Genomic DNA, 20,360 nt, shown 5'->3' on the forward strand with positions numbered 1-20,360 from the left:
CTGCTGCTGTATATTTGTAGTTTGCGTGTCTCTCTCTCTCATCATCACGGTGGCTAGATGTTAACTACCTCGCCTGGTATGGAGGAGGGCGTGGGCTCTATCCAGACCTTGACGACGCCTGCTGCTGTGTATTTGGAGTTCACGTGTCTCTCTCTCTCTGTGCAGTCCACTGCATGAACGCCGCGTCCACCATCTGGTGGCCGGGCCCGGTAACGTTAACACCCGCCACCACCCGACACAGCCGAATAGTGAGGGTTGTCACGTAAAACAGCACGTGGCCAATTCGTCACTAGTACAGCACTAGTGTGTAGTGAATAGTAGTGTAGTGTATAGTAGTGTAGTGTATTGTAGTGTATAGTAGTGTGTAGTATATAGTAGTGTATAGTGCAGTATATAAGTGTAGTGTATAGTAGTGTAGTGTGTCGTGTATAGTAATGTAGTGTATAGTAGTGTATAGTGTATAGTAGTGTATAGTGTAGTGTATAGTAGTGTATAGTGTACAGTGGAGTGTATAGTAGTGTAGTCTATAGTGTAGTATATAGTAGTATAGTGTAGTGTATAGTGTAATGTATAGTAGTGTATAGTGTATAGTAGTGTAGTGTATAGTGTAGTGTATAGTGTAGTATACTAGTACACCACACCGGTTGTATGTTGGAGAGCCAAGCCACAACATTTACAATTTGAGTTCGACGTTTCACCGGTAATTACAACCAGCTTCATCAGGCGACAGCCAGACTTGGGCTATTTGACCCAACCGGCAATGGATACCCATCGTCACGGACACGCATTCACTCATCCCACCACCACCACCACCACTCTTGCTGAAGGAGCGAAACAGCAGGATTACTCCACAAGTCTCGCTACCGTGTGTACTGTGTGTGTACTGCGTGTGTACGGTGTGTGTACTGTGTATACTGCGTGTGTACTGTGTGTATACTGCGTGTGTACTGTGTACTGCGTGTGTACTGTGTGTATACTGCGTGTGTACGGTGTGTGTACTGTGTACTGCGTGTGCACTGCGTGTACTGTACTATGTACTGCGTGTGTACTGTGTTGTTCTACGTACTGCGTGTGTACTTTGTACTGTGTGTACTGCGTGTGTACTACGTACTGCGTGAGTAGTGTGTACTGCGTGTATACTGTGTACTGTTTGTATACTGTGTACTGTTTGTGTGTACTGTGTGTACTGCGTGTAGTGTGTACTGCGTGTATTGTGTGTACTGCGTGTGTACTGTGTACTGTTTGTGTGTACTGTGTGTAGTGTGTACTGCGTATGTAGTGTGTACTGCGTGTACTGCGTGTGTATCACGTGTACCGAGTGTGCAACTCGGCAGGCAGCTGTCTGGGTCACACACACGCACGGGGTTACACACACGCACACACACCGCCGCATGAACGCCAGCCCGAGTTTATTAGAAGCCCAAGTTACAAAAGAACTCTGACGCTCAATCCTCAACTCGTTCAAGTGGGGGGCGGGGGGGGGGGCAGCGGGGGGGGGGGAGGGCCAGTAGAGGGGGGGCAAACGTGCACGCGACGTGAACTTTAGGGTCTGTACGTGGGCGCGCGCACAGACACGAGTGCGCGTGTGCGTACTGTTGTCGTGTGCGTGCGCATTGTTGACGTGCGTGTGTTGTGTGGGGAGCGGTGGCACAGCGGTGAGCGCGATCGCGCTACGGATCCGAGCTTCGGTTCCCGCTCACGGACGACGCCGGTGACGATTATCCGAACTGGTCCTGGGCCTCCCCTAGGTCGACTCAATCGAGTACCTGGTGCGGTGCGTAGTGGTAAGCGTCGCCACTGGGGAGACAAAGGCGGCCGGGCGTGGTGCTGGCCACCCACCCCCTCGTGTGCCGTGCCGGCCTTCATAGAGGCGCTCGCTGGTACTATTTGCGCCAACATTCTCTGAAGCCGATACGGGGCATCTTTGTCTTTGTTATCTGTGTGTCTATGCGTGTACGTGTGTGCATTGTCTGGGTCTAAAAATGTCCTGTGTGTGTTGTCTGTCTGCGTGTGCATTTGTGCGAGTATTTGTGCGAGTATGTGTGCATCTTTGTTTGTGTGTCTGCGTCTGCGTTTGCGTCTGTGTGCGTGTCTGTGTGCGTGTCTGTGTGCGTGTCTACGTGTACGCGTCTGTGTGTGTGTACGTGTGCGCGTCTACGTGTGTACGTGTGTGCGTGTGTGTAAGTGTGTAAGTGTGTACGTGTGCACGTGTACGTGTGCACGTCTGCGCGTGTGCGCGTGCGTGCGTCTGTGTGTGTGTACGTGTGCGCGTCTGCGTGTGTGTACGTGTGTACGTGTGTGTGTACGTGTGTACGTGTGCGCGTCTGCGTACGTGTGTGCGTGTGTGTGTGTACGTGTGTGCGTGTGTGTACGTGTGTGCGTGAGCGCGTCCGTCATTCTAAGTCGAGGACTTCTTCTGCTTCTTCTTCTCCGCTTCTTCCTCCTTCTCCTTCTCGATCTCGCTCACGTACACCTCGATCTCCTCCGCCTCCAGAATCTGCAACGGGGCAAGGCGGCATCGTCAGCGGCACCGTCATCATCAAGTCCAGCATGCACACCGTGTTTCCCTCCTAGGCTCTGAGAATCGGAAGAGAAACTAAAATACAATAACTTCACCGGTACACGTCTTCAGGTTGGCAGACGCACCGAGGCTCCCGCAAGGTCAACCAGGAGGGAGTGTGGCACGGTTTGGGAGGGAGCGTGGCACGGTTTGGGAGGGAGCGTGGCACGGTTTGGGAGTGTGGCATGGTTTGGGAGGGAGTGTGGCACGGTTTGGGAGAGAGTGTGGCACGGTTTGGGAGTGTGGCACGGTTTGGGAGGGAGTGTGGCACGGTCTGGGAGAGAGTGTGGCACGGTTTGGGAGTGTGGCACAGTTTGGGAGGGAGCGTGGCACGGTTTGGGAGGGAGTGTGGCACGGTCTGGGAGAGAGTGTGGCACGATTTGGGAGTGTGGCACGGTTTGGGAGGGAGCGTGGCACGGTCTGGGAGAGAGTGTGGCACGGTTTGGTAGTGTGGAACGGTTTGGGAGGGAGCGTGGCACGGTTTGGTAGTGTGGAACGGTTTGGGAGGGAGTGTGGCACGGTCTGGGAGAGAGTGTGGCACGGTTTGGGAGTGTGGCACGGTTTGGGAGGGAGTGTGGCACGGTCTGGGAGAGAGTGTGGCACGGTTTGGGAGTGTGGCACAGTTTGGGAGGGAGCGTGGCACGGTTTGGGAGTGTGGCACGGTTTGGGAGTGTGGCACGGTTTGGGAGGGAGCGTGGCACGGTTTGGGAGGGAGCGTGGCACGGTTTGGGAGTGTGGCACGGTTTGGGATGGAGTGTGGCATTCAGACGCTGTCTTCCTGATAGACCTGTTCTTCACCTGAGGACGGGCTGCTTGCATTGTAGCCGAAACGTCGTGAAAATTATTTTATGTTTAATTTTTATTATTATTATATTATTTCCCTTCTACGAAACCAAGAAGAAGGGTTGAATATTCGCGGATTTAAGGGTTAACCCACCACCAACCACTCCTGCACTGATGACCAACCACAACCCCACTCACCACCACCCCACCCACCACCCCACCCACCACCGCCACCCACCACCGCCCATCCACCACCACCCCACCCACCACCGCCCATCCACCACCACCCCACCACCCCACCCACCACCCCCACCCACCACCCCACCCACCACCCCACCCACCACCACCCACCCCACCACCTCACCACCACCCCCCACCACCCCCCACCACCCCCACCCACCACCCACCACCCCCACCCACCACCCCCACCCACCACCCCCACCCACCACCCCCACCCACCACCCCCACCCACCACCACCCCACCCACCACCCCACCCACCACCCCACCCACCACCACCCCACCCACCACCACCGAGGTTATCATGAGTTTACTGTACTGGAACACAATGTCCAGCTCCTGTACCTTGAGATGCTTGTTTCTCTGCATGACAGCGAGCTCGATGTTCTTACCCCCAGACTGCACCACCTGAGACGCACAATCCCACACATCGTCATCACAACAACCCCACATCATCATCACAACCCCACACATCGTCATTATCACAACAATCCCACATCATCATCACAACAACCCCACATCATCATCATCACAACTCCACAGCTCACCATCATCGTCATCACAACAATCCCACATCATCATCACAACAACCCCACACCTCGTATCCCCCGCCCAGGCATCCTCACGTCTCCCCTGCGTGTCCCCGCAAGTGTTCCTGTGCCCTCTGCGTGTCCCGGTGTCTCCCCGTGTGTCACATCTCTCCGCGTCTCCCCCGGTGTGTCTCTGTGTGTCCCCGCATGCCCCCGTATCCCACCCCGTGTCCCCACGTGTCCCACGTGTCCCCTTCGTGCCCCCCTCCCCGTGTGTCCTCCCCGTGTCCTCCCCGTGTCCTCCGGCACCTCCGATTAGCACGGTTGGCTACGTACGTCCCGTGCCCCCCCCGCCCCCCCCCCCCCCCCCCCCGTGTCTCCCCGTGCGTCCCCCGTGCCTCCAGCAGGGCGCGGATGGCGAGCTTGATGGCCTGTGCGTCCGTAGCGATCGCCTCCTCCGTGTAGTTCTTTTCCAGGAACTCGCGCACTGTCTTGGCGCTGCGGCCGATGGCGTTCGCCTGCAAGCGGTGGTGGGGGGGGATGGACAACGCCGGCGGTTTTGACCTCGTTGCAAATCGTCGGCGTCACGTACACCGTGCCGAGCACATTGCCCCCCCCCCCTCCCTCCCCCCGTGCGATGGGGTGGTCGCGCTGACGTACGCGCAAAGGCACGATGGGAGCCGTGCTGCTGTACGTGTGTGTGTGGTGCGCCGTGGTGGCTAGGAGATGTTAACTACCTCGCCTGATATGCAGGAGGTCGTGGGTTCGATCCCGACCCTGACGCCTGCTGCTGTATATTTACAGTTTGCTGTCTCTCTCATCATCATCATCATCACGGTGGCTAGGAGATGTTAACTCCCTCCCTTGTTGTGGAGCAGGTCGTGGGTTCGATCCCGATCCTGACGACGCCTGCTGCTGTATATTTGGAGTTTCCATATCTCTCTCTCTCCCCGTGGTCGCGTGGATTTCTCTCCGGGTCTTCCAGTTTTTCCCGCCACATTTTGAATCAACGTCGCCACGCGTTGAGGATATTTGTCTGCCGTAAATTTCCACGCGACAAGCCACTTCCTTGAGCTCTCATTTCTGAGAGCCAGGTCGCTTCCGAAAAATACCTATACAGCCGAGTGGGCCTTACATGGTAAAATTATAAAAAAGTTAATTAAGTAGCTAGTTAGTGGCACGCTGCACTCCACAACCCGGCCAACCCACAGTGATGAATATCTGAAGCGATCCGTGGCTTCGTCTGGGTCGACTCGGCATCACGCGAGTATCTGGAGCGGCGGTGTACTAACATCGGCACTGGGGAAGAGACAAAGGCGGCGGGGCGTGGTGCTGGCCACCCACAGCTTTCACGTGCCGTGCCGGCCTTTACAGGTGCTCGTCAAGAGCACTTGCCCCAACAGCCTGTTAGGAGCTACATGGGGGACTTTGATCTTGGTCATATACATGCGTGCGGTAGTGTAGTAGTTAGCGGTAGTGTAGCGGTTAGCGCGCTGCTGTGTGACGAAACCCGACGACCTGCATTCGATTCCCGCTCACGGCCAACACCATTAACGATGCTCAGAACCAGTCCTGTGCCTCCACTAGGTCGACTCGGCCTTAAGCGAGTACCTAGCGCTGTGTGCAGTAAACATCGCTACTGGGCGAGAGACAAAGGCGGCCGGGCGTGGTGCTGGCCACCCACCCCCTCGTGTGCCGTTCCGGCCTTCAACAAAAGTGCTCGCCAACAGCACTTGCCCCGACAGCCTGTTAAGGCTATACGAAGCATCTTTGTCATTGGGACCAGATTTTTAAAACCTTAATTGTCTTTGTGCGTGACCTCCTGCGTCAGCGAGCGAGCCTTCCGGCAACCGCTTAGCGCGGTGCCCTCAAGGTGCACCTGGCGTGGCGTGGCCTGGCGTTGTCGCCGAGTGTCGGTATCGGTGTGCGCACGAGACCTTCCACGCGTGATAGGTGCCGGACGGGTCGGTCTGGTAGAGTCGGGGAGTCCCGTCTTGATCGAACCCCACGAGCAGAGACGAGATACCAAACGGACGACGCCCATTGCTTTGTGTGTAGCGCTGGGGGGGGGGGGGGGGGACATTGACAGGGGAGGAGGAGGGGTGTTGGGGAGGGGGGCGGCATCGACGGTTTATTTCGAGGAACGTGGGTGTTCCACCAGGTCACGTGTGGTGGGGTAAAGAGTGGGTGGTGAGATGTTAACTACCTTATTTTATACTAATAGGGGTTTTTCCCCTTTTTTCTGGCAACAAAAACTGACACCTTTTGCAAGGAATCATGCTTACATTAAGCACAATACTTGCATCTTCTTGGTTCTTTCGGTAAAGTCACGTAGAAGGGAAATAATAAAATAATGAAAATAAAACATAATAAAATAATTCTCACGACGTTTCGGCCACAACGCAAGCAGCCGTCCTCAGGTGAAGAACAGGTCTGTCTCCCCGACAGACCTGTTCTTCACCTGAGGACGAAAGATTTGCACGGTCGTAAGCGCGCAAGCAAGCCAGTAAGCGAACTTAATATAAAGGATTTAAAAAGAGACCACATAGCTCAGTGGGCCTTACCTGCTAAAATCCAGAACAGCTTTTCGTTTCTAGTTTTTAACAGGCCAAATATCCTGGAGCGGGTCTCACGGAGGGTCCATCGAGCCCGGGCGCAAAGCGGAACATCGCATTCTACCTGCTTGAGGCCCGCGATGTAGCGCGTGATGTACTCCACCGTGACGGGGTCCTCCACCGTCAGCTTGTGGCTCTGGCACTCGACGCGCGCACGGTTGATCACGATCCGCGCATCTGCCGTCAACCCTGTGGCACGGACGCACGGACAGACCAAGAACGAGTTCCATGCGTTGACGCTTTCAGCCTTAAGTTTTCCTGTCCCGTGCGTACTTGCACGGCATCAGTCTGCCTTCCGATGACGTACGCGTACGTCATGTGTATTTGGAGCTTGCGTGGTCTGTCTTCCCGTGGCCCTTTGGATTTTTCTCTGGGTTCTCCGGTATTTCCCTCCATATTTATAAATGTGCGTTTAAGAGTATTTGACTGCTATATATGTCCACGTGCGTGTGCGTCATCGGAATGGAGACCGGAAGAAAAAAAATTAAGTGCAATAACTTTGATAATTGTTTTTTTACCCTTCTATCTGGCAACAAAACTGACACCTTTTTTACAAGGAGTCATGTTTGCATAGACCACAATACCTGCAGCCGTAATGCAAACAAAAAACATATCTCTGATAATGTATGCACTGTCCTTGAAGTTGATTGGTCCACACCCGAGACAGCTTTCCTTAGAGCCTAGTCTCACATGGGTTGGACCAGATGACGCCAAAAGGAGCAGGTATTGTGGTCTATGCAAACATGACTCCTTGTAAAAAAGGTGTCAGTTTTGTTGCCAGATAGAAGGGTATCAGTCAAGCCTGGGATCGAACCCACAACCTCCTGTATACCAGGCGAGGTAGTTAACATTGCACTCCACGACTGCCACCACCCTCACTATGAGACCGCTTTCTTTAGAGCCTAGTCCCCATTGGTGTTGGACAGTTTAAAAGGGTAAAAACCTACTTCTATACTGCCCCCACCCTCTCCCGGGCCCCAACATTTTCCACCTCCACTAGAGCAACCGCTGCCACCTGCCTGCCCCCCACCACCGCCCCCACCCTCCTCCGACATCTCCCTCTGCCCCCCACCCCCCTCTGACATGTCCCTCTGCCCCCCCTCCGCACCGGCGAAGGCCATGCAGACGTGGTCATCGAGAGCACAGATCTTGCGGACTGTCCTCTCCTCCTGGAGCTTGGCCACAGACTTCTTCTCAACGGCCAGCACCACGATGTCCAGCCCTCGGATGCCCACCTAGGGTTGGGACAGCCGGAGGGAGCACAGGTAGGAAACGCAGGTGAACGGGTTATCACGGGCATTGGCCACACCGCACACACCCCAGCCACCAACCCACCCACCAGAGGTCGCAACCGGGTACCCGATACCCGTACCCTACCCGATACCTGGCTACCAGTACCCGGCCGGGTACGGGTACCCGTTTGCGACCCTGGTGCTGCCGGGTACGGGTAGGCCGTGAGTCACTGGTGAGTCACCGTTTGTCACTCATTTCGGGTAGGGTACGGGTAGGGAACGGGTACCCATACCCGGCCGGGTACGGGTACGGGTACCCGTTTGTTACCCTAGTGCGGCCGGGTACGGGTAAGGAATCAAAACCCGTTTGCGACCTCTGCCACCCACCCACCCAGTGCTCGCGAGTAGAAATGCCCCAACTGTCTGTTAATGGTTACGAAGCTGATACTGTATTTGCCTTTGTATTCGAGTGTGCGTGTGTTTGGAGCGGTGGTGTAGCGGTTAGCGCTACGAACCCGGGGACCCGAGTTCGATTCACGCCCACGGTCACCACCAGTGATGATGGGTCTCACCTAGGTCTACTCAGTCTCAAATGAGTACCTGGTGCGGTGTGTAGTAAACATCGCCACTGGGGAGACAAAGGCGGTCAGGCGTGGTGCTGGCCACCCACCCCTCTCGTGTTCTGTGTCGGCCATCATAGGTGCTGCTCGCTAACAACACTTGCCTCAACAGTCTATTATGTCTACGAGGGAATCTTTGTTAATTTAAGGAGGTTTTGTGATCATGAGATAAAATCTAGAAACGAGTGAAATAATGTAAGTTTTGCGGGGGGGGGGGGGGGGGGGGAATGACCATACTTCACCGCGCTGGTCAATGCTGCTTGTTTGAATGCGGGGAGCTATTGAGGACGCGCGAGCATAGAAGTACTGTACAACAATCTGTACTGCCTACAAGGTAGGCACACGGCGGCCTATAGCACCTGTTGTGTGCACAACACTTCCCCATTCAGACACGATCCAAGCTCCCCCCTTCTAAGCCGCCCCGATATTTTAATTGACAATTCAGTGGCAATATTAATGACACGGTCTCGATGCGAGTTAATGTGTGTCTAGGCGAATCCATGGGTATCTAAATGAGTATGCGAGTCTATGGGTATCTAAATGAGTCTCTGTAAGAGTCTATGGTATGGTCTCCATACGAGTCTATGGGTAACTCGGCGATTCTATAGTTCTCTAAATGAGTCTCTATGCGAGTCCATGGGTCTCTAAGCAAATCTGTACGTCAGTCTATGGTATAGTCTCCATACGAGTCTATGGGTCGCTATGCGAATCTATGGGTATCTAAAATGAGTCTCTATGCAAGTCTGTGGCATAGCCTCTATATGCGAGCCTATGGGTATCTATGTGAGTCTACGGGTCTCTAAAGGTGTATTGAAAAGTTTGTATTCTGCTACTTATACTCCTGACTCATGCTGCCAACCATGCCTGCAAAGTTTGGTCGTACGTGTTATGTATATCGTTTATTGTTGAATTTGAATCACAGTTCCTATGATCGCTGTTACATTGTTTTCATAGCTTTATATTGGTGATTTTGAAAACGTTTTGGTTTAGCCGTGTTTGTTTGTTGTAGTACAGAGTTAGCCTGATAACTTTAATCTACATTGTCTTATGGATGTTATTGTTTGACTTGCATCCCACTGGGATATTAGCACACAGCGTTGAAACTCTGTTTTTTTTCTAGAAGACTTTTGCTGTTTTTTCCTGGATTTTTATGTTGCGTGTAGTCGCTTTAAGATGTTTCTTGTTCATCTTTTTCTTTTGTTGCGGTTGCACCCGAGTCAAGAGCCGCATGGCTCACAGGGTTATACCTAAAACTATGCGAAACTATGGGTATCTAAATCAGTATCTATGCGAGTCTATGATTTAGTCTCCATACGAGTCTATGGGTCGCTATACGAATCAATGGGTATCTAAATGAGTCTCTATGCGAGTCTATGGTAAAGTCACTCTATGCGAGTCTATGGATGTTTATGGATCCCTGTGTAAGTCCACAGGACTGCAAGTATAAAAACAATAACTATAATAACTATAATAACGTAAAGCCCTCTTGCCAAATCCACTGCTGAATGACCACCCCCGTGTGTCCCCGTGTCTTGGGCCGCATGGCCCGCAAGTTGAATGGGCAGAATTTAATATTTCGCGAGTGCGCCGTCGTTATATCTTACAAAAGGCAGAGTGAGCCGCGCGTTAACTTTCATCGGCACGAGGAAAGCAAATTTTTACTTTAAAAACATTTATCATTGTTAAGCGTTCGGCCACATGACAATGCAAAAAAAAAACCGGGACCGACCCTCGCCTAGAAGCCGCGCCCGGCCGCTCAACGGCCACCGACGGCGCGGGTTCTAGGCAAGGCCGTGGGCTTCGAGTAGGCCCGAGCATAGGCCGCAAACGTCCACTCCGTCTGAATGAATTAACAAAACTTTAAGGAACCACACAAACATCTCGGTTATCGTTCTAATGGAAGAGCAAGAGGGATACGTACCGCCGTGGAGCCCTTCTTCACGGCTTCCTGGGCGTATTCCACCTGGAAGAGGTGGCCGTCGGGCGAGAAGACGGTGATGGCGCGGTCGTATCGGGCCGTCATGGCTGGGCTTGTTGGCTTTGTGGTGGTTGGTGGTGGTTGTTGGTGGTGGTTGTTGGTGGTGGTTGGTGTTGGTGGTTGGTGTTGTTGGTGGCGGTTGGTGTTGTTGGTGGTGGTAGTTGGTGTTGTTGGTGGTGGTGGTTGCTGGTGGTGGTGGTGGCGGTTGGTGTTGTTGGTGGTGGTTGTTGTTGTTGTTGGTGGTGGCGGTTGTTGTTGGTTGTGGCGGTTGGTGGTGGCGGTTGACGGTTGTTGTGGTTGTTGGTGGTGGCAGATTGAACTCTTTGCAGCCGGATAATCGCGCAGTCAAAACCAGCGGCCGCTCCAAGTGTAGTGAGTCCCTGCAAGAAGAGAACGAGGACCACGACGTTGCCCACGCGGAGTGGCCGCCAGGCGGTGCCGCTGTGGGGAATTGCTGAGTGGGTGGCGCGGAAGGTTCTTGTATCGCCGATGTGCGGCAGTAATAGGGCACAGGCCACAACAACAACAATAACAACAATAAACACAATAGGGGCATTAATTCTAGATATGAAGCTTTCGTGACTGCAGGGATTCAAACTCTTTGTTTTTTTTCGGTAAAGTCACGTAGGAAAAAAAATGAAATTAAATAATGCCTCCCAAACGTGATTTAATTGAATTGTTTTCATTTATTTTACTTTTTTACCTACGTGACTTTATCGAAAAAAACAAAGAGTACAATAGGGGCAGTTCCGTATGATCCTTGCAGCACAAGTAGCTGCATAAGTAGTAGCTTCATAAGTAGTAGCTGCATAAGTAGTAGCTTCATAAGTAGTAGCTGCATAAGTAGTAGCTGCATAAGTAGTAGCTGCATATGTAGTAGCTGCATAAGTAGTAGCTGCACGTGTAGCAGCGAATACACGTGCAGCGAATACACGTGCAGCTACGACGCTTATGTAGCAGCTGCTACACGTGTAGTAGCTATAAATGTAGCTACGGGCCCCGCACTTTCAAGGGCCCCCCGCGCTAAATGCTTGCGAGCTATCAAATCCGGTTCAGCGATTCTGCACTTGCTCTATTACTATAGTACTACACCGCCTTCGAGTTTTACGAACGACTGGGTGTTTGAGGATAGACTCACACAGAGACCCATAGGCTCACTCAAACAGAGACCCATAGACTCTCACAGAGACCCATAGACTCACACAGAGACCCATAGACTCACTCAAACAGAGACCCATAGACTCACACAGAGACCCATATACTCACTCACACAGAGACCCATAGGCTCACTCAAACAGAGACCCATAGACTCATCACACAGAGACCCATAGACTCACTCACACAGAGACCCATAGACTCATCACACAGAGATCCATAGACTCACTCACACAGAGACTCATAGACTCACTCACACAGAGACCCATAGACTCATCACACAGAGACCCATATACTCACACAGAGACTCATATACTCACGCACACAGAGACCCATAGACTCACTCACACAGAGACCCACAGACTCATCACACAGAGACCCATAGACTCATCACACAGAGACCCATAAACTCATCGCACAGAGACCAATAGACTCATCACACAGAGACCCATAGACTCACTCACACAAAAAACCCATAGATTCACTCACACAGAGACCCATAGACTTACACAGAGACCCATAGACTCATCACACAGAGACCCATAGACTCACTCACACAGAGACCCATATATTCACTCACACAGAGACCCATAGACTTACACAGAGACCTATAGACTCATCACACAGAGACCCATACACTCCGTCACACAGAGACCCATAGACTCACTCACACAGAGACCCATACATTCACTCACACAGAGATTCATAGATTCACTCACACAGAGATTCATAGACTCACACAGAGACCCATAGACTCATTCACACAGAGACCCATAGACTCACTCACACAAAGACCCATAGACTCACACAGAGACGCATAGACTCACCACACATAGACCCACAGACTCACTCACAAAGAGACCCACAGACTCATCACACAGAGATCCATACACTCACTCACACAGAGACTCATAGACTCACTCACACAGAGACCCATAGACTCACTCACACAAAGACCCATAGACTAACTCAGAGACCCATAGACTCACCACACAGAGACCCACAGACTCACTCACACAGAGACCCACAGACTCACCACACAGAGACCCACAGACTCACTCACACAGAGACCCACAGACTCATCACACAGAGATCCATACACTCACTCACACAGAGACTCATAGACTCACTCACACAGAGACCCATAGACTCACTCACACAAAGACCCATAGACTCACACAGAGACCCATAGACTCACCACACAGAGACCCACAGACTCACTCACACAGAGACCCACAGACTCATCACACAGAGATCCATACACTCACTCACACAGAGACTCATAGACTCACTCACACAGAGACCCATAGACTCACTCACACAGAGACCCATAGACTCACTCACACAGAGACCCATAGACTCACTCACACAGAGATCCATACACTCACTCACACAGAGACTCATAGACTCACTCACACAGAGACCCATAGATTAACTCACACAGAGACCCATTGAGACTCACACAGAAGTTGGAATCGATAATCGATTCCGGAGCCCACTTTTCCTCAAGCGAATCGGTAATCGATTCTCGCCCTACGACTTTCCCACCCATCCGTCGCAAGCCGTTCCCGGTTGGCACGTGAAGGTGATGTGATGGTGAAGATGATGATTATCATTATCAGTCGTTGTGGTTGTTCATTATCGAAGCGATTTAGATCAATTATTCTCGCGCGAGTCGAGGCGTGATGTGCACGTGGGAGTTGTGCGTTCGCTGTGACTTTGTTGTTATGCTGAAGGCCACCGTGCACACGTGTGTTGGGGCCTACAAGCGGAATTGGGTCCTCCTCCGCTAGAGGCCGCTCGGGCTCTCGCAGTGGTGCTTGGTCTACTCTTCCACCTCGCAGGGACAAACAGCGTCCTTGTGAGTGGGTGGGTGAGTGAGTGGGTGAGTGGGTGGGTTGGTGGGTGGGTGAGTGGTTGAGTGGGTGGGTGGGTGAGTGAGTGGGTGGTTGAGTGAGTGGTTGGGTGAGTGGGTGAGTGGTTGCGTGAGTGGATAAGTGAGTGGGTGAGTGGTTGGGTGAGTGAGTGGGGGAGTGGATAAGTGAGTGGGTGGGTGGGTGAGTGGGTGGGTGAGTGAGTGAGTGGGTGAGTGAGTGGGTGAGTGAGTGGGTGAGTGAGTGGGTGAGTGAGTGGGTGAGTGAGTGGGTGAGTGAGTGGGTGAGTGAGTGGGTGAGTGAGTGGGTGAGTGAGTGGGTGAGTGAGTGGGTGGGTGAGTGAGTGGGTGGGTGAGTGAGTGGGTGGGTGGGTGAGTGGGTGAGTGGGTGGGTGAGTGAGTGGGTGGGTGGGTGAGTGGGTGGGTGGGTGAGTGGGTGGGTGAGTGGGTGAGTGAGTGGGTGAGTGAGTGGGTGAGTGAGTGGGTGAGTGAGTGGGTGAGTGAGTGGGTGAGTGAGTGGGTGAGTGAGTGAGTGGGTGAGTGAGTGGGTGAGTGAGTGGGTGAGTGAGTGGGTGAGTGAGTGGGTGAGTGAGTGGGTGAGTGAGTGGGTGAGTGAGTGGGTGAGTGAGTGGGTGAGTGAGTGGGTGACTGCTGTATATTTGGAGTTTGCGTGTCTCTCTCTCATCATCATCATCACGGTGGCTAGGAGATGTTAACTCCCTCGCCTGGTGTACAGGAGGTCGTGGGTTCGATCCCGACGCTGACTGCTGCTGCTGTATATTTGGAGTTTGCGTGTCTCTCTCCGTCCCTTTGGTGCGTGGATTTTCCCCCCGGGTCCTCCAGGGTTTCCCCCCCGCCACATTTAGAATCATTGTCGCCACTCGTTTATTTGGCTGCTGCTTTAAATCTCCACGTGATGATGACGACGATCAGTTTAACACGTAACCAATATCATCCATGATAAATGTTTTTTCGTGTTAGATAGCGTAAATATAAACGTGTCGTTAAACCCGCCACCACCCGACACAGTCAATTAGTAAGGTTTGCCACTTAAACAGAACGTGCCAATTTGTTACTGGTACAGCACACCGGCGTGTTGGAGAGCCAAAACACAACATTGTGGCCACAATATTGTAGCCGCAACATTGTGGCCACAACATTGTGGCCACAACATTGTAGCCAAAACATTGCAGCTTGGCTCTCGTACCAAACGCCCCTGATTATCGTGAATGATGGTGACGACGATGATTGCCAACCAAATGTTTCCCGCGTCTGCCGTGTTGTTGTCGTTGCAGGCTTTAGCAAAACTCCGTGCATCGCAGGGATTCCGGATATCGGGGAGTCGGCGTTCAAGTCATCCGGATATCGGGGGTGGGGTGGGGGGAGGAGCATTTCACTCATCCGCCGTCCCCTGACTCCACTGAACCGTGCAGCCTTAAGAGACCGTAGGAGCAAGTGCTGTTAGATAGCACCAACGTTCTCTGCAAACACACACGGACGCACAAACACACGTACGCACACGCTCACGTGCAAAGACAAGCCCACCCGCGTACGCACGCGTACACAAGTACACACACGCACGCAAACGCACAATCAACAACAACAACCGCCATTCGCCACTAAGTGGCGGTGACGTCACCACGACGCTTTTCCCAGGCCATGTGCACCTTGAGGCCATGTGAAGTGTCGAAAGCCCGCTGGCAGGAGGTCACGGGGCAGACCCAGCAGGTGCCACGGGTCGACTGACCGAGATGACCGAGATGACTGGCTGATGCACCACCTGTGCCCCCTACTGTACCAACTTGCGCTTTAGCAACCCGGCGCTCCGCTCGTTGTTGTGAGCGTCGCTCCTCCGCCCTCCGTTGTTGCTGGAGGGCGACTGCCTCCAACTGCCCAGTAGCAGCGTCCTTCACGAGCCTCCTCCACAGAGGCCGATCTTGACACCGCTGGTACCGGTCATCGGCAAGTCCACTCAGTTCCACGTCCTCCTGTACCACATCACTCCAAACACACGCGCGCACACAAACACTCACACACGTACCCAAGGACGCACACACGCACACACGGACCCAAGTACGCACACACGCACGCACGCACGCAGCCACCCCGGGGCCCCGCATGGCTGCCAGGGTGTGCTCCCCGTGCCTCTCGGCCGTGGCGGGCCGTGGTTGGGCCTTGCTGACTCTGCGTGCCGCCCCCCTCGGCGTGCCCCACAAGGCCCTGTGCGAGACGGCGAAGGCCCGGGGCCAGAGGCACAGGCGGGAGAGGAGGCAGATGACGGAGAAGCAGCTGGTGAGGAACGTCCCAAGACCGTGGCAGGGCGGGGGGGTCGGTAATACAGATTGCAATCGGAATCGGGATATTTATTTCAACCGGAGGAGGAATCCGATGAGCTATGAAGCAGAGGTCGCAACCGGGTACCCGTACCCGTACCCGGCCAGGTACGGGTACGGGTAGACCGTGAGTCATTGGTGAGTAACTGTTTGTCACTCTTTTCCCAACGTCTTGTCTCTTCTCACAATTCAAGTTCCTAGAATCAACCCACCCGCGCCTGCAACATGGCTTCATCCCAAAGGTCGCAATCAGGTACCCGATACCCGTACCCTACCCTTACCCGGCCGGGTATGGGTACCCGTTTGCGATCCTGGTGCGGCCGGGTACGGGTAAGGAATCAAAACCCGTTTGCGACCTCTGCTTTGGCGTCATCTGGTCCAACACCATGTGAGACTAGGCTCTAAGGAAAGCTGTCTCGGGTGTGGACCAATCAACTTCAAGGACAGTGCATACATTATCAGAGTTGTGGTTTTTTTGTTTGCATTACGACTGCAGGTATTGTGGTCTATGCAAACATGACTCCTTGTAAAAAAGGTGTCAGTTTTTTTGCGCTATGAACCTGGCGATCCGGGTTCGATTCCCGCTCACAGCCAACACCAGTGACGATTATCTGAACCGGTCCTGGGCCTCCCCTAGGTCGACTCGGCCTCAAATGAGTACCTGGTGCGGTGCGTGAAATCATCGCCGTTGGAGAGACAAAGGCGGCCGGGCGTGGTGCTGGCCACCCACCCCCTCGTGTGCCGTGCCGACCTTAATAGATGCCCACTAACAGCACTTGCCCCTACAGTCTGTTAAGGCTACACCGTTGGGGGGGGATCTTTGTCTGTGTCCTTGCCAGGCGCGCTGGTTTGTGGACGAGCGAGTGGTGCAAGTCTCGGGGGGCCGCGGGGGCGACGGGATGTGCGCCTTCCACAGCGAGCCTCGCAAGGAGTTTGGGGGTCCCGACGGTGGCAACGGGGGAAGGGGGGGCGACGTCATCATGGTCGGTAAGCACCCACCCCCCCCTACCTCCTCACCCTCCCACGCCCCCAACAATATTTATTGTGTGGCTAGGAGATGTTAGTGCAGGAGGTCGTGGGTTTAATCCCGACCCTGACGCCTGCTGCTGTAATATGCACATATTGTTATCGGAGGTACAGTTTAACGCAAAGTTGTGATTATGTGTGTCTGGTGAAACGACTCCAGGAAGTGGCCCCAAGGCTTGCCATAACGTAAGGGGCCACGTGGTCATTTACAGCCAACGTCAGTTGACCGTGGACAATTAGACCCAAGCCGAAACATAACATATAAAAAAAGAATGTTTAAAAAAAATGTTTTTAATGATATAATATAGTATTGTCATCAGTATGACATAAGTATACCAAGTTTGCAGTCCATACCACATTGGGAAGTGGGTTAAAATTGACTTACAAGATTTGAGGATACAACAACAACAGACAGAGTGAGTTAATAGAAAGCGTGTAATAGAAAGACCCATGTAGCCCAGTGGGGCTGTACCCAGTAAAATGTGAAACTGTTGATGGTGTGCGTGTGTCCTCTTGCATTTGGGGAGCGGTAGTCTAGCGGTTAGCGCGCTGCGCTATGAACCCGGCAACCCGGGTTTGATTCCCGCTCACGGCCAACACCAGTGACGATTATCTGAACCGGTCCGGGACCTCCCCTAGGTCGACTCAGCCTCAAATGAGTACCTGGTGCGGTGTGTAGTAAACATCGCCGCTGGGGAGACAAAGGCGGCCGAGCGTGGTGCTGGCCACCCACCCCCTCGTGTGCCGTGCCGGCCTTCACAGATGCTCGCTAACAGCACTTGCCCCGACAGTCTGTTAAGGCTACACGGGGGATCTTTGTCTTTGTACCAGCGGACAGAATGGTTCGCTCCCTGTCTGGGGTGTCCCGTCTCTACCGCGGACACGATGGGACTTCGGGTGGCTCGGACAAATGCTTCGGACGCAACGGCAAAGACAAATTCCTCCACGTACGTCTGTGTGTGCCGTGCCTCTGGCTGGCGTGCGTCTCTCAGCGCGTCTGTCTGTGTGTGTGTGTGTTTCTGTCTGTCTGTCTGTGTGTGTGTTTCTGTCTGTCTGTGTGTGTGTGTTTCTGTCTGTCTGTCTGTGTGTGTGTTTCTGTCTGTGTGTGTGTGTGTGTTTCTGTCTGTCTGTCTGTGTGTGTGTGTCTCGTAGTGTACGTCTGTGTGTGCCGTGCCTCTGGCTGGCGTGCGTCTCTCAGCGCGTCCGTCTGTGTGTGTGTGTGTTTCTGTCTGTCTGTCTGTGTGTGTGTTTCTGTCTGTCTGTGTGTGTGTGTGTTTCTGTCTGTCTGTCTGTGTGTGTGTTTCTGTCTGTCTGTGTGTGTGTGTTTCTGTCTGTTTGTCTGTGTGTGTGTGTTTCTGTCTGTTTGTGTGTGTGTCTCGTAGGGTGTGTCTATGTGTGCGTGTTTCTGTCTGTCTGTGTGTGTGTGTTTCTGTCTGTCTGTCTGTGTGTGTGTGTTTCTGTCTCTTTGTGTGTGTGTGTGTTTCTGTCTGTTTGTGTGTGTGTTTCTGTCTGTTTGTGTGTGTGTGTTTCTGTCTGTCTGTGTGTGCTGTGCGTCTGGCTGGCGTGCGTCTCTCAGCGCGTCCGTCTGTGTGTGTGTTTCTGTCTGTCTGTCTGTGTTTGTGTGTGTGTGTCTCGTAGGGTGTGTCTATGTGTGAGTGTGTGTTTCTGTCTGTGTGTGTGTGTGTGTTTCTGTCTGTCTGTTTGTCTGTGTGTGTGTTTCTGTCGTTTGTCTGTGTCTGTGTCTCGTAGGGTGTGTCTATGTGTGTGTGTTTCTGTCTGTCTGTGTGTGTGTGTTTCTGTCTGTGTGTGTCTCGTAGGGTGTGTCTATGTGTGTGTGTTTCTGTCTGTTTGTGTGTGTGTGTCTCGTAGGGTGTGTCTATGTGTGTGTGTGTTTCTGTCTGTCTGTGTGTCTTTCTGTCTGTGTCGCGTGTGTGTGTCTCGTAGGGTGTGTCTGTGTGTGTGTGTGTTTCTGTCTGTGTGTGTGTGTCTTGTAGTGTGTGTCTGTGTCTGCCGTGCCTGTCTGGCGTGCGTCTCTCAGCGCGTCTGTGTGTGTGTGTTTCTGTCTGTCTGTGTGTGTGTGTGTGTGTTTCTGTCTGTCTGTCTGTGTGTGTGTGTGTTTCTGTCTGTCTGTGTGTGTGTGTCTCGTAGTGTGTGTTTATGTGTGTGTGTGTTTCTGTCTGTCTGTCTGTGTGTTTCTGTCTGTCTGTGTCTGTGTGTGTCTCGTAGTGTGTGTGTGTTTTTGTCTGTCTGTGTGTGTGTGTCTCGTAGTGTGTGTTTGTCTGTGTGTGTGTGTTTCTCTCTGTCTGTGTGTGTGTTTCGTAGTGTGTGTCTATGTGTGTGTGTGTTTCTGTCTGTCTGTGTGTGTGTCTCGTAGTGTGTGTCTATGTGTGTGTGTGTGTTTCTGTCTGTCTGTGTGTGTGTTTCGTAGTGTGTGTCTATGTGTGTGTGTGTTTCTGTCTGTGTGTGTGTGTCTCGTAGTGTGTGTCTATGTGTGTGTGTGTTTCTGTCTGTGTGTGTCTCGTAGTGTGTGTTTGTCTTTGTGTGTGTGTTTCTGTCTGTGTGTCTGTGTGTGTGTCTCGTAGTGTGTGTCTATGTGTGTGTGTGTGTTTCTGTCTGTCTGTGTGTGTCTCGTAGTGTGTGTTTGGCACAGTAGGGGGCACAGGTGGTGCATCAGCCAGTCATCTTAGTCATCTCAGTCAGTCGACCCGTGGCACCTGGGTCTGCCCCGTGACCTCCTGCCAGCGGGCGTTCGACACTTCACGTGGCCTCAAAGTGCACCTAGCCTGGCACAAGCGCCGTGGTGACGTCACCGCCACTTAGTGACGAATGGCGGTTGTCGTTGTGCACGAGTGTACGGGGGCGGGGGGAGCGCTGGTGCAGTGATTAGCGCACTGCTCCACGAACACCGGTGACCCTAGTTCAGTTCCCGCCAACAACATCTGAACAGCTTTGGGCTTGCCCTAGGTCGACTCAGCCTCAAAGCGAGTGCCGCTCGGTCAACACGTGTCGCCCCCCCGGGTGCGGTTCTGGCCACACGGCCCCGATCTTGGGTGCCGCTCGCCAACGGCACTTGCCCCGACGGCGTGCGTGGGCTACGCGGGTGACCTTTGCCCGTGTGTAGGTGCCGGTGGGCACGGTGGTACGTGAGGCGGGCTCCTTGGTGGCCGACCTCAGCGAGCAGGGCGAGGAGGTGGTGGTGGCGCGGGGGGGGGTCGGGGGGCGCGGCAACCACAGCTTCCTCACCAACGACAACCGGGCACCCACCACCACGGAGAAGGTGAACGCACACACGCACGTACGCACGTACGTACACATACGCACGTACACACGTACGCACACACACGCACGTACACACGTACGCACACGTACACACGTACGCACACACGTACACACGTAGACGTGTACACACGTACGCAC

The 20,360-nt window shown here is 53.4% G+C and overlaps 2 protein-coding genes across 6 annotated transcripts in view; one reads left to right on the forward strand and one right to left on the reverse strand.

Annotated features, from left to right (window-relative positions):
- Positions 1–1,392: 1,392 nt before the first annotated feature.
- Positions 1,393–10,634, reverse strand: LOC133357987 (proteasome subunit alpha type-7). Its single transcript, XM_061576238.1, has 7 exons — positions 10,500–10,634; positions 7,835–7,961; positions 6,791–6,915; positions 6,049–6,171; positions 4,510–4,629; positions 3,927–3,989; positions 1,393–2,497 (listed from the first exon to the last, which is right to left on the reverse strand). The coding sequence occupies exons 1-7, from the start codon at positions 10,599–10,601 to the stop codon at positions 2,399–2,401; spliced, it is 759 nt and encodes a 252-aa protein (XP_061432222.1). The 5' UTR covers positions 10,602–10,634; the 3' UTR covers positions 1,393–2,398.
- A 166-nt stretch (positions 10,635–10,800) lies between these two features.
- The window catches only part of LOC133357953 (mitochondrial ribosome-associated GTPase 2-like), a 16,409-nt gene continuing 6,849 nt past the window's right edge, over positions 10,801–20,360 (forward strand). The window contains exons 1-6 of one of the 5 annotated variants that reach the window (XM_061576163.1): positions 10,801–10,928; positions 13,448–13,572; positions 14,880–15,876; positions 16,757–16,904; positions 17,775–17,890; positions 20,065–20,220. In XM_061576163.1, the coding sequence (XP_061432147.1) occupies positions 15,703–15,876; positions 16,757–16,904; positions 17,775–17,890; positions 20,065–20,220 (594 nt within the window). In that variant the 5' untranslated portion in view covers positions 10,801–10,928; positions 13,448–13,572; positions 14,880–15,702. Of the gene's footprint in view, positions 11,015–12,505; positions 13,297–13,447; positions 13,573–14,879; positions 15,877–16,756; positions 16,905–17,774; positions 17,891–20,064; positions 20,221–20,360 lie in introns of those variants that run through there. The other 4 variants (XM_061576160.1, XM_061576162.1, XM_061576161.1 and 1 more) reach the window with 4 other exon arrangements.

The sequence above is a fragment of the Lethenteron reissneri genome, chromosome 60, assembly GCF_015708825.2.
Source record: "Lethenteron reissneri isolate LAM-NWPU_2019-01 chromosome 60, ASM1570882v1, whole genome shotgun sequence".
Lineage (NCBI taxonomy): Eukaryota > Metazoa > Chordata > Hyperoartia > Petromyzontiformes > Petromyzontidae > Lethenteron > Lethenteron reissneri.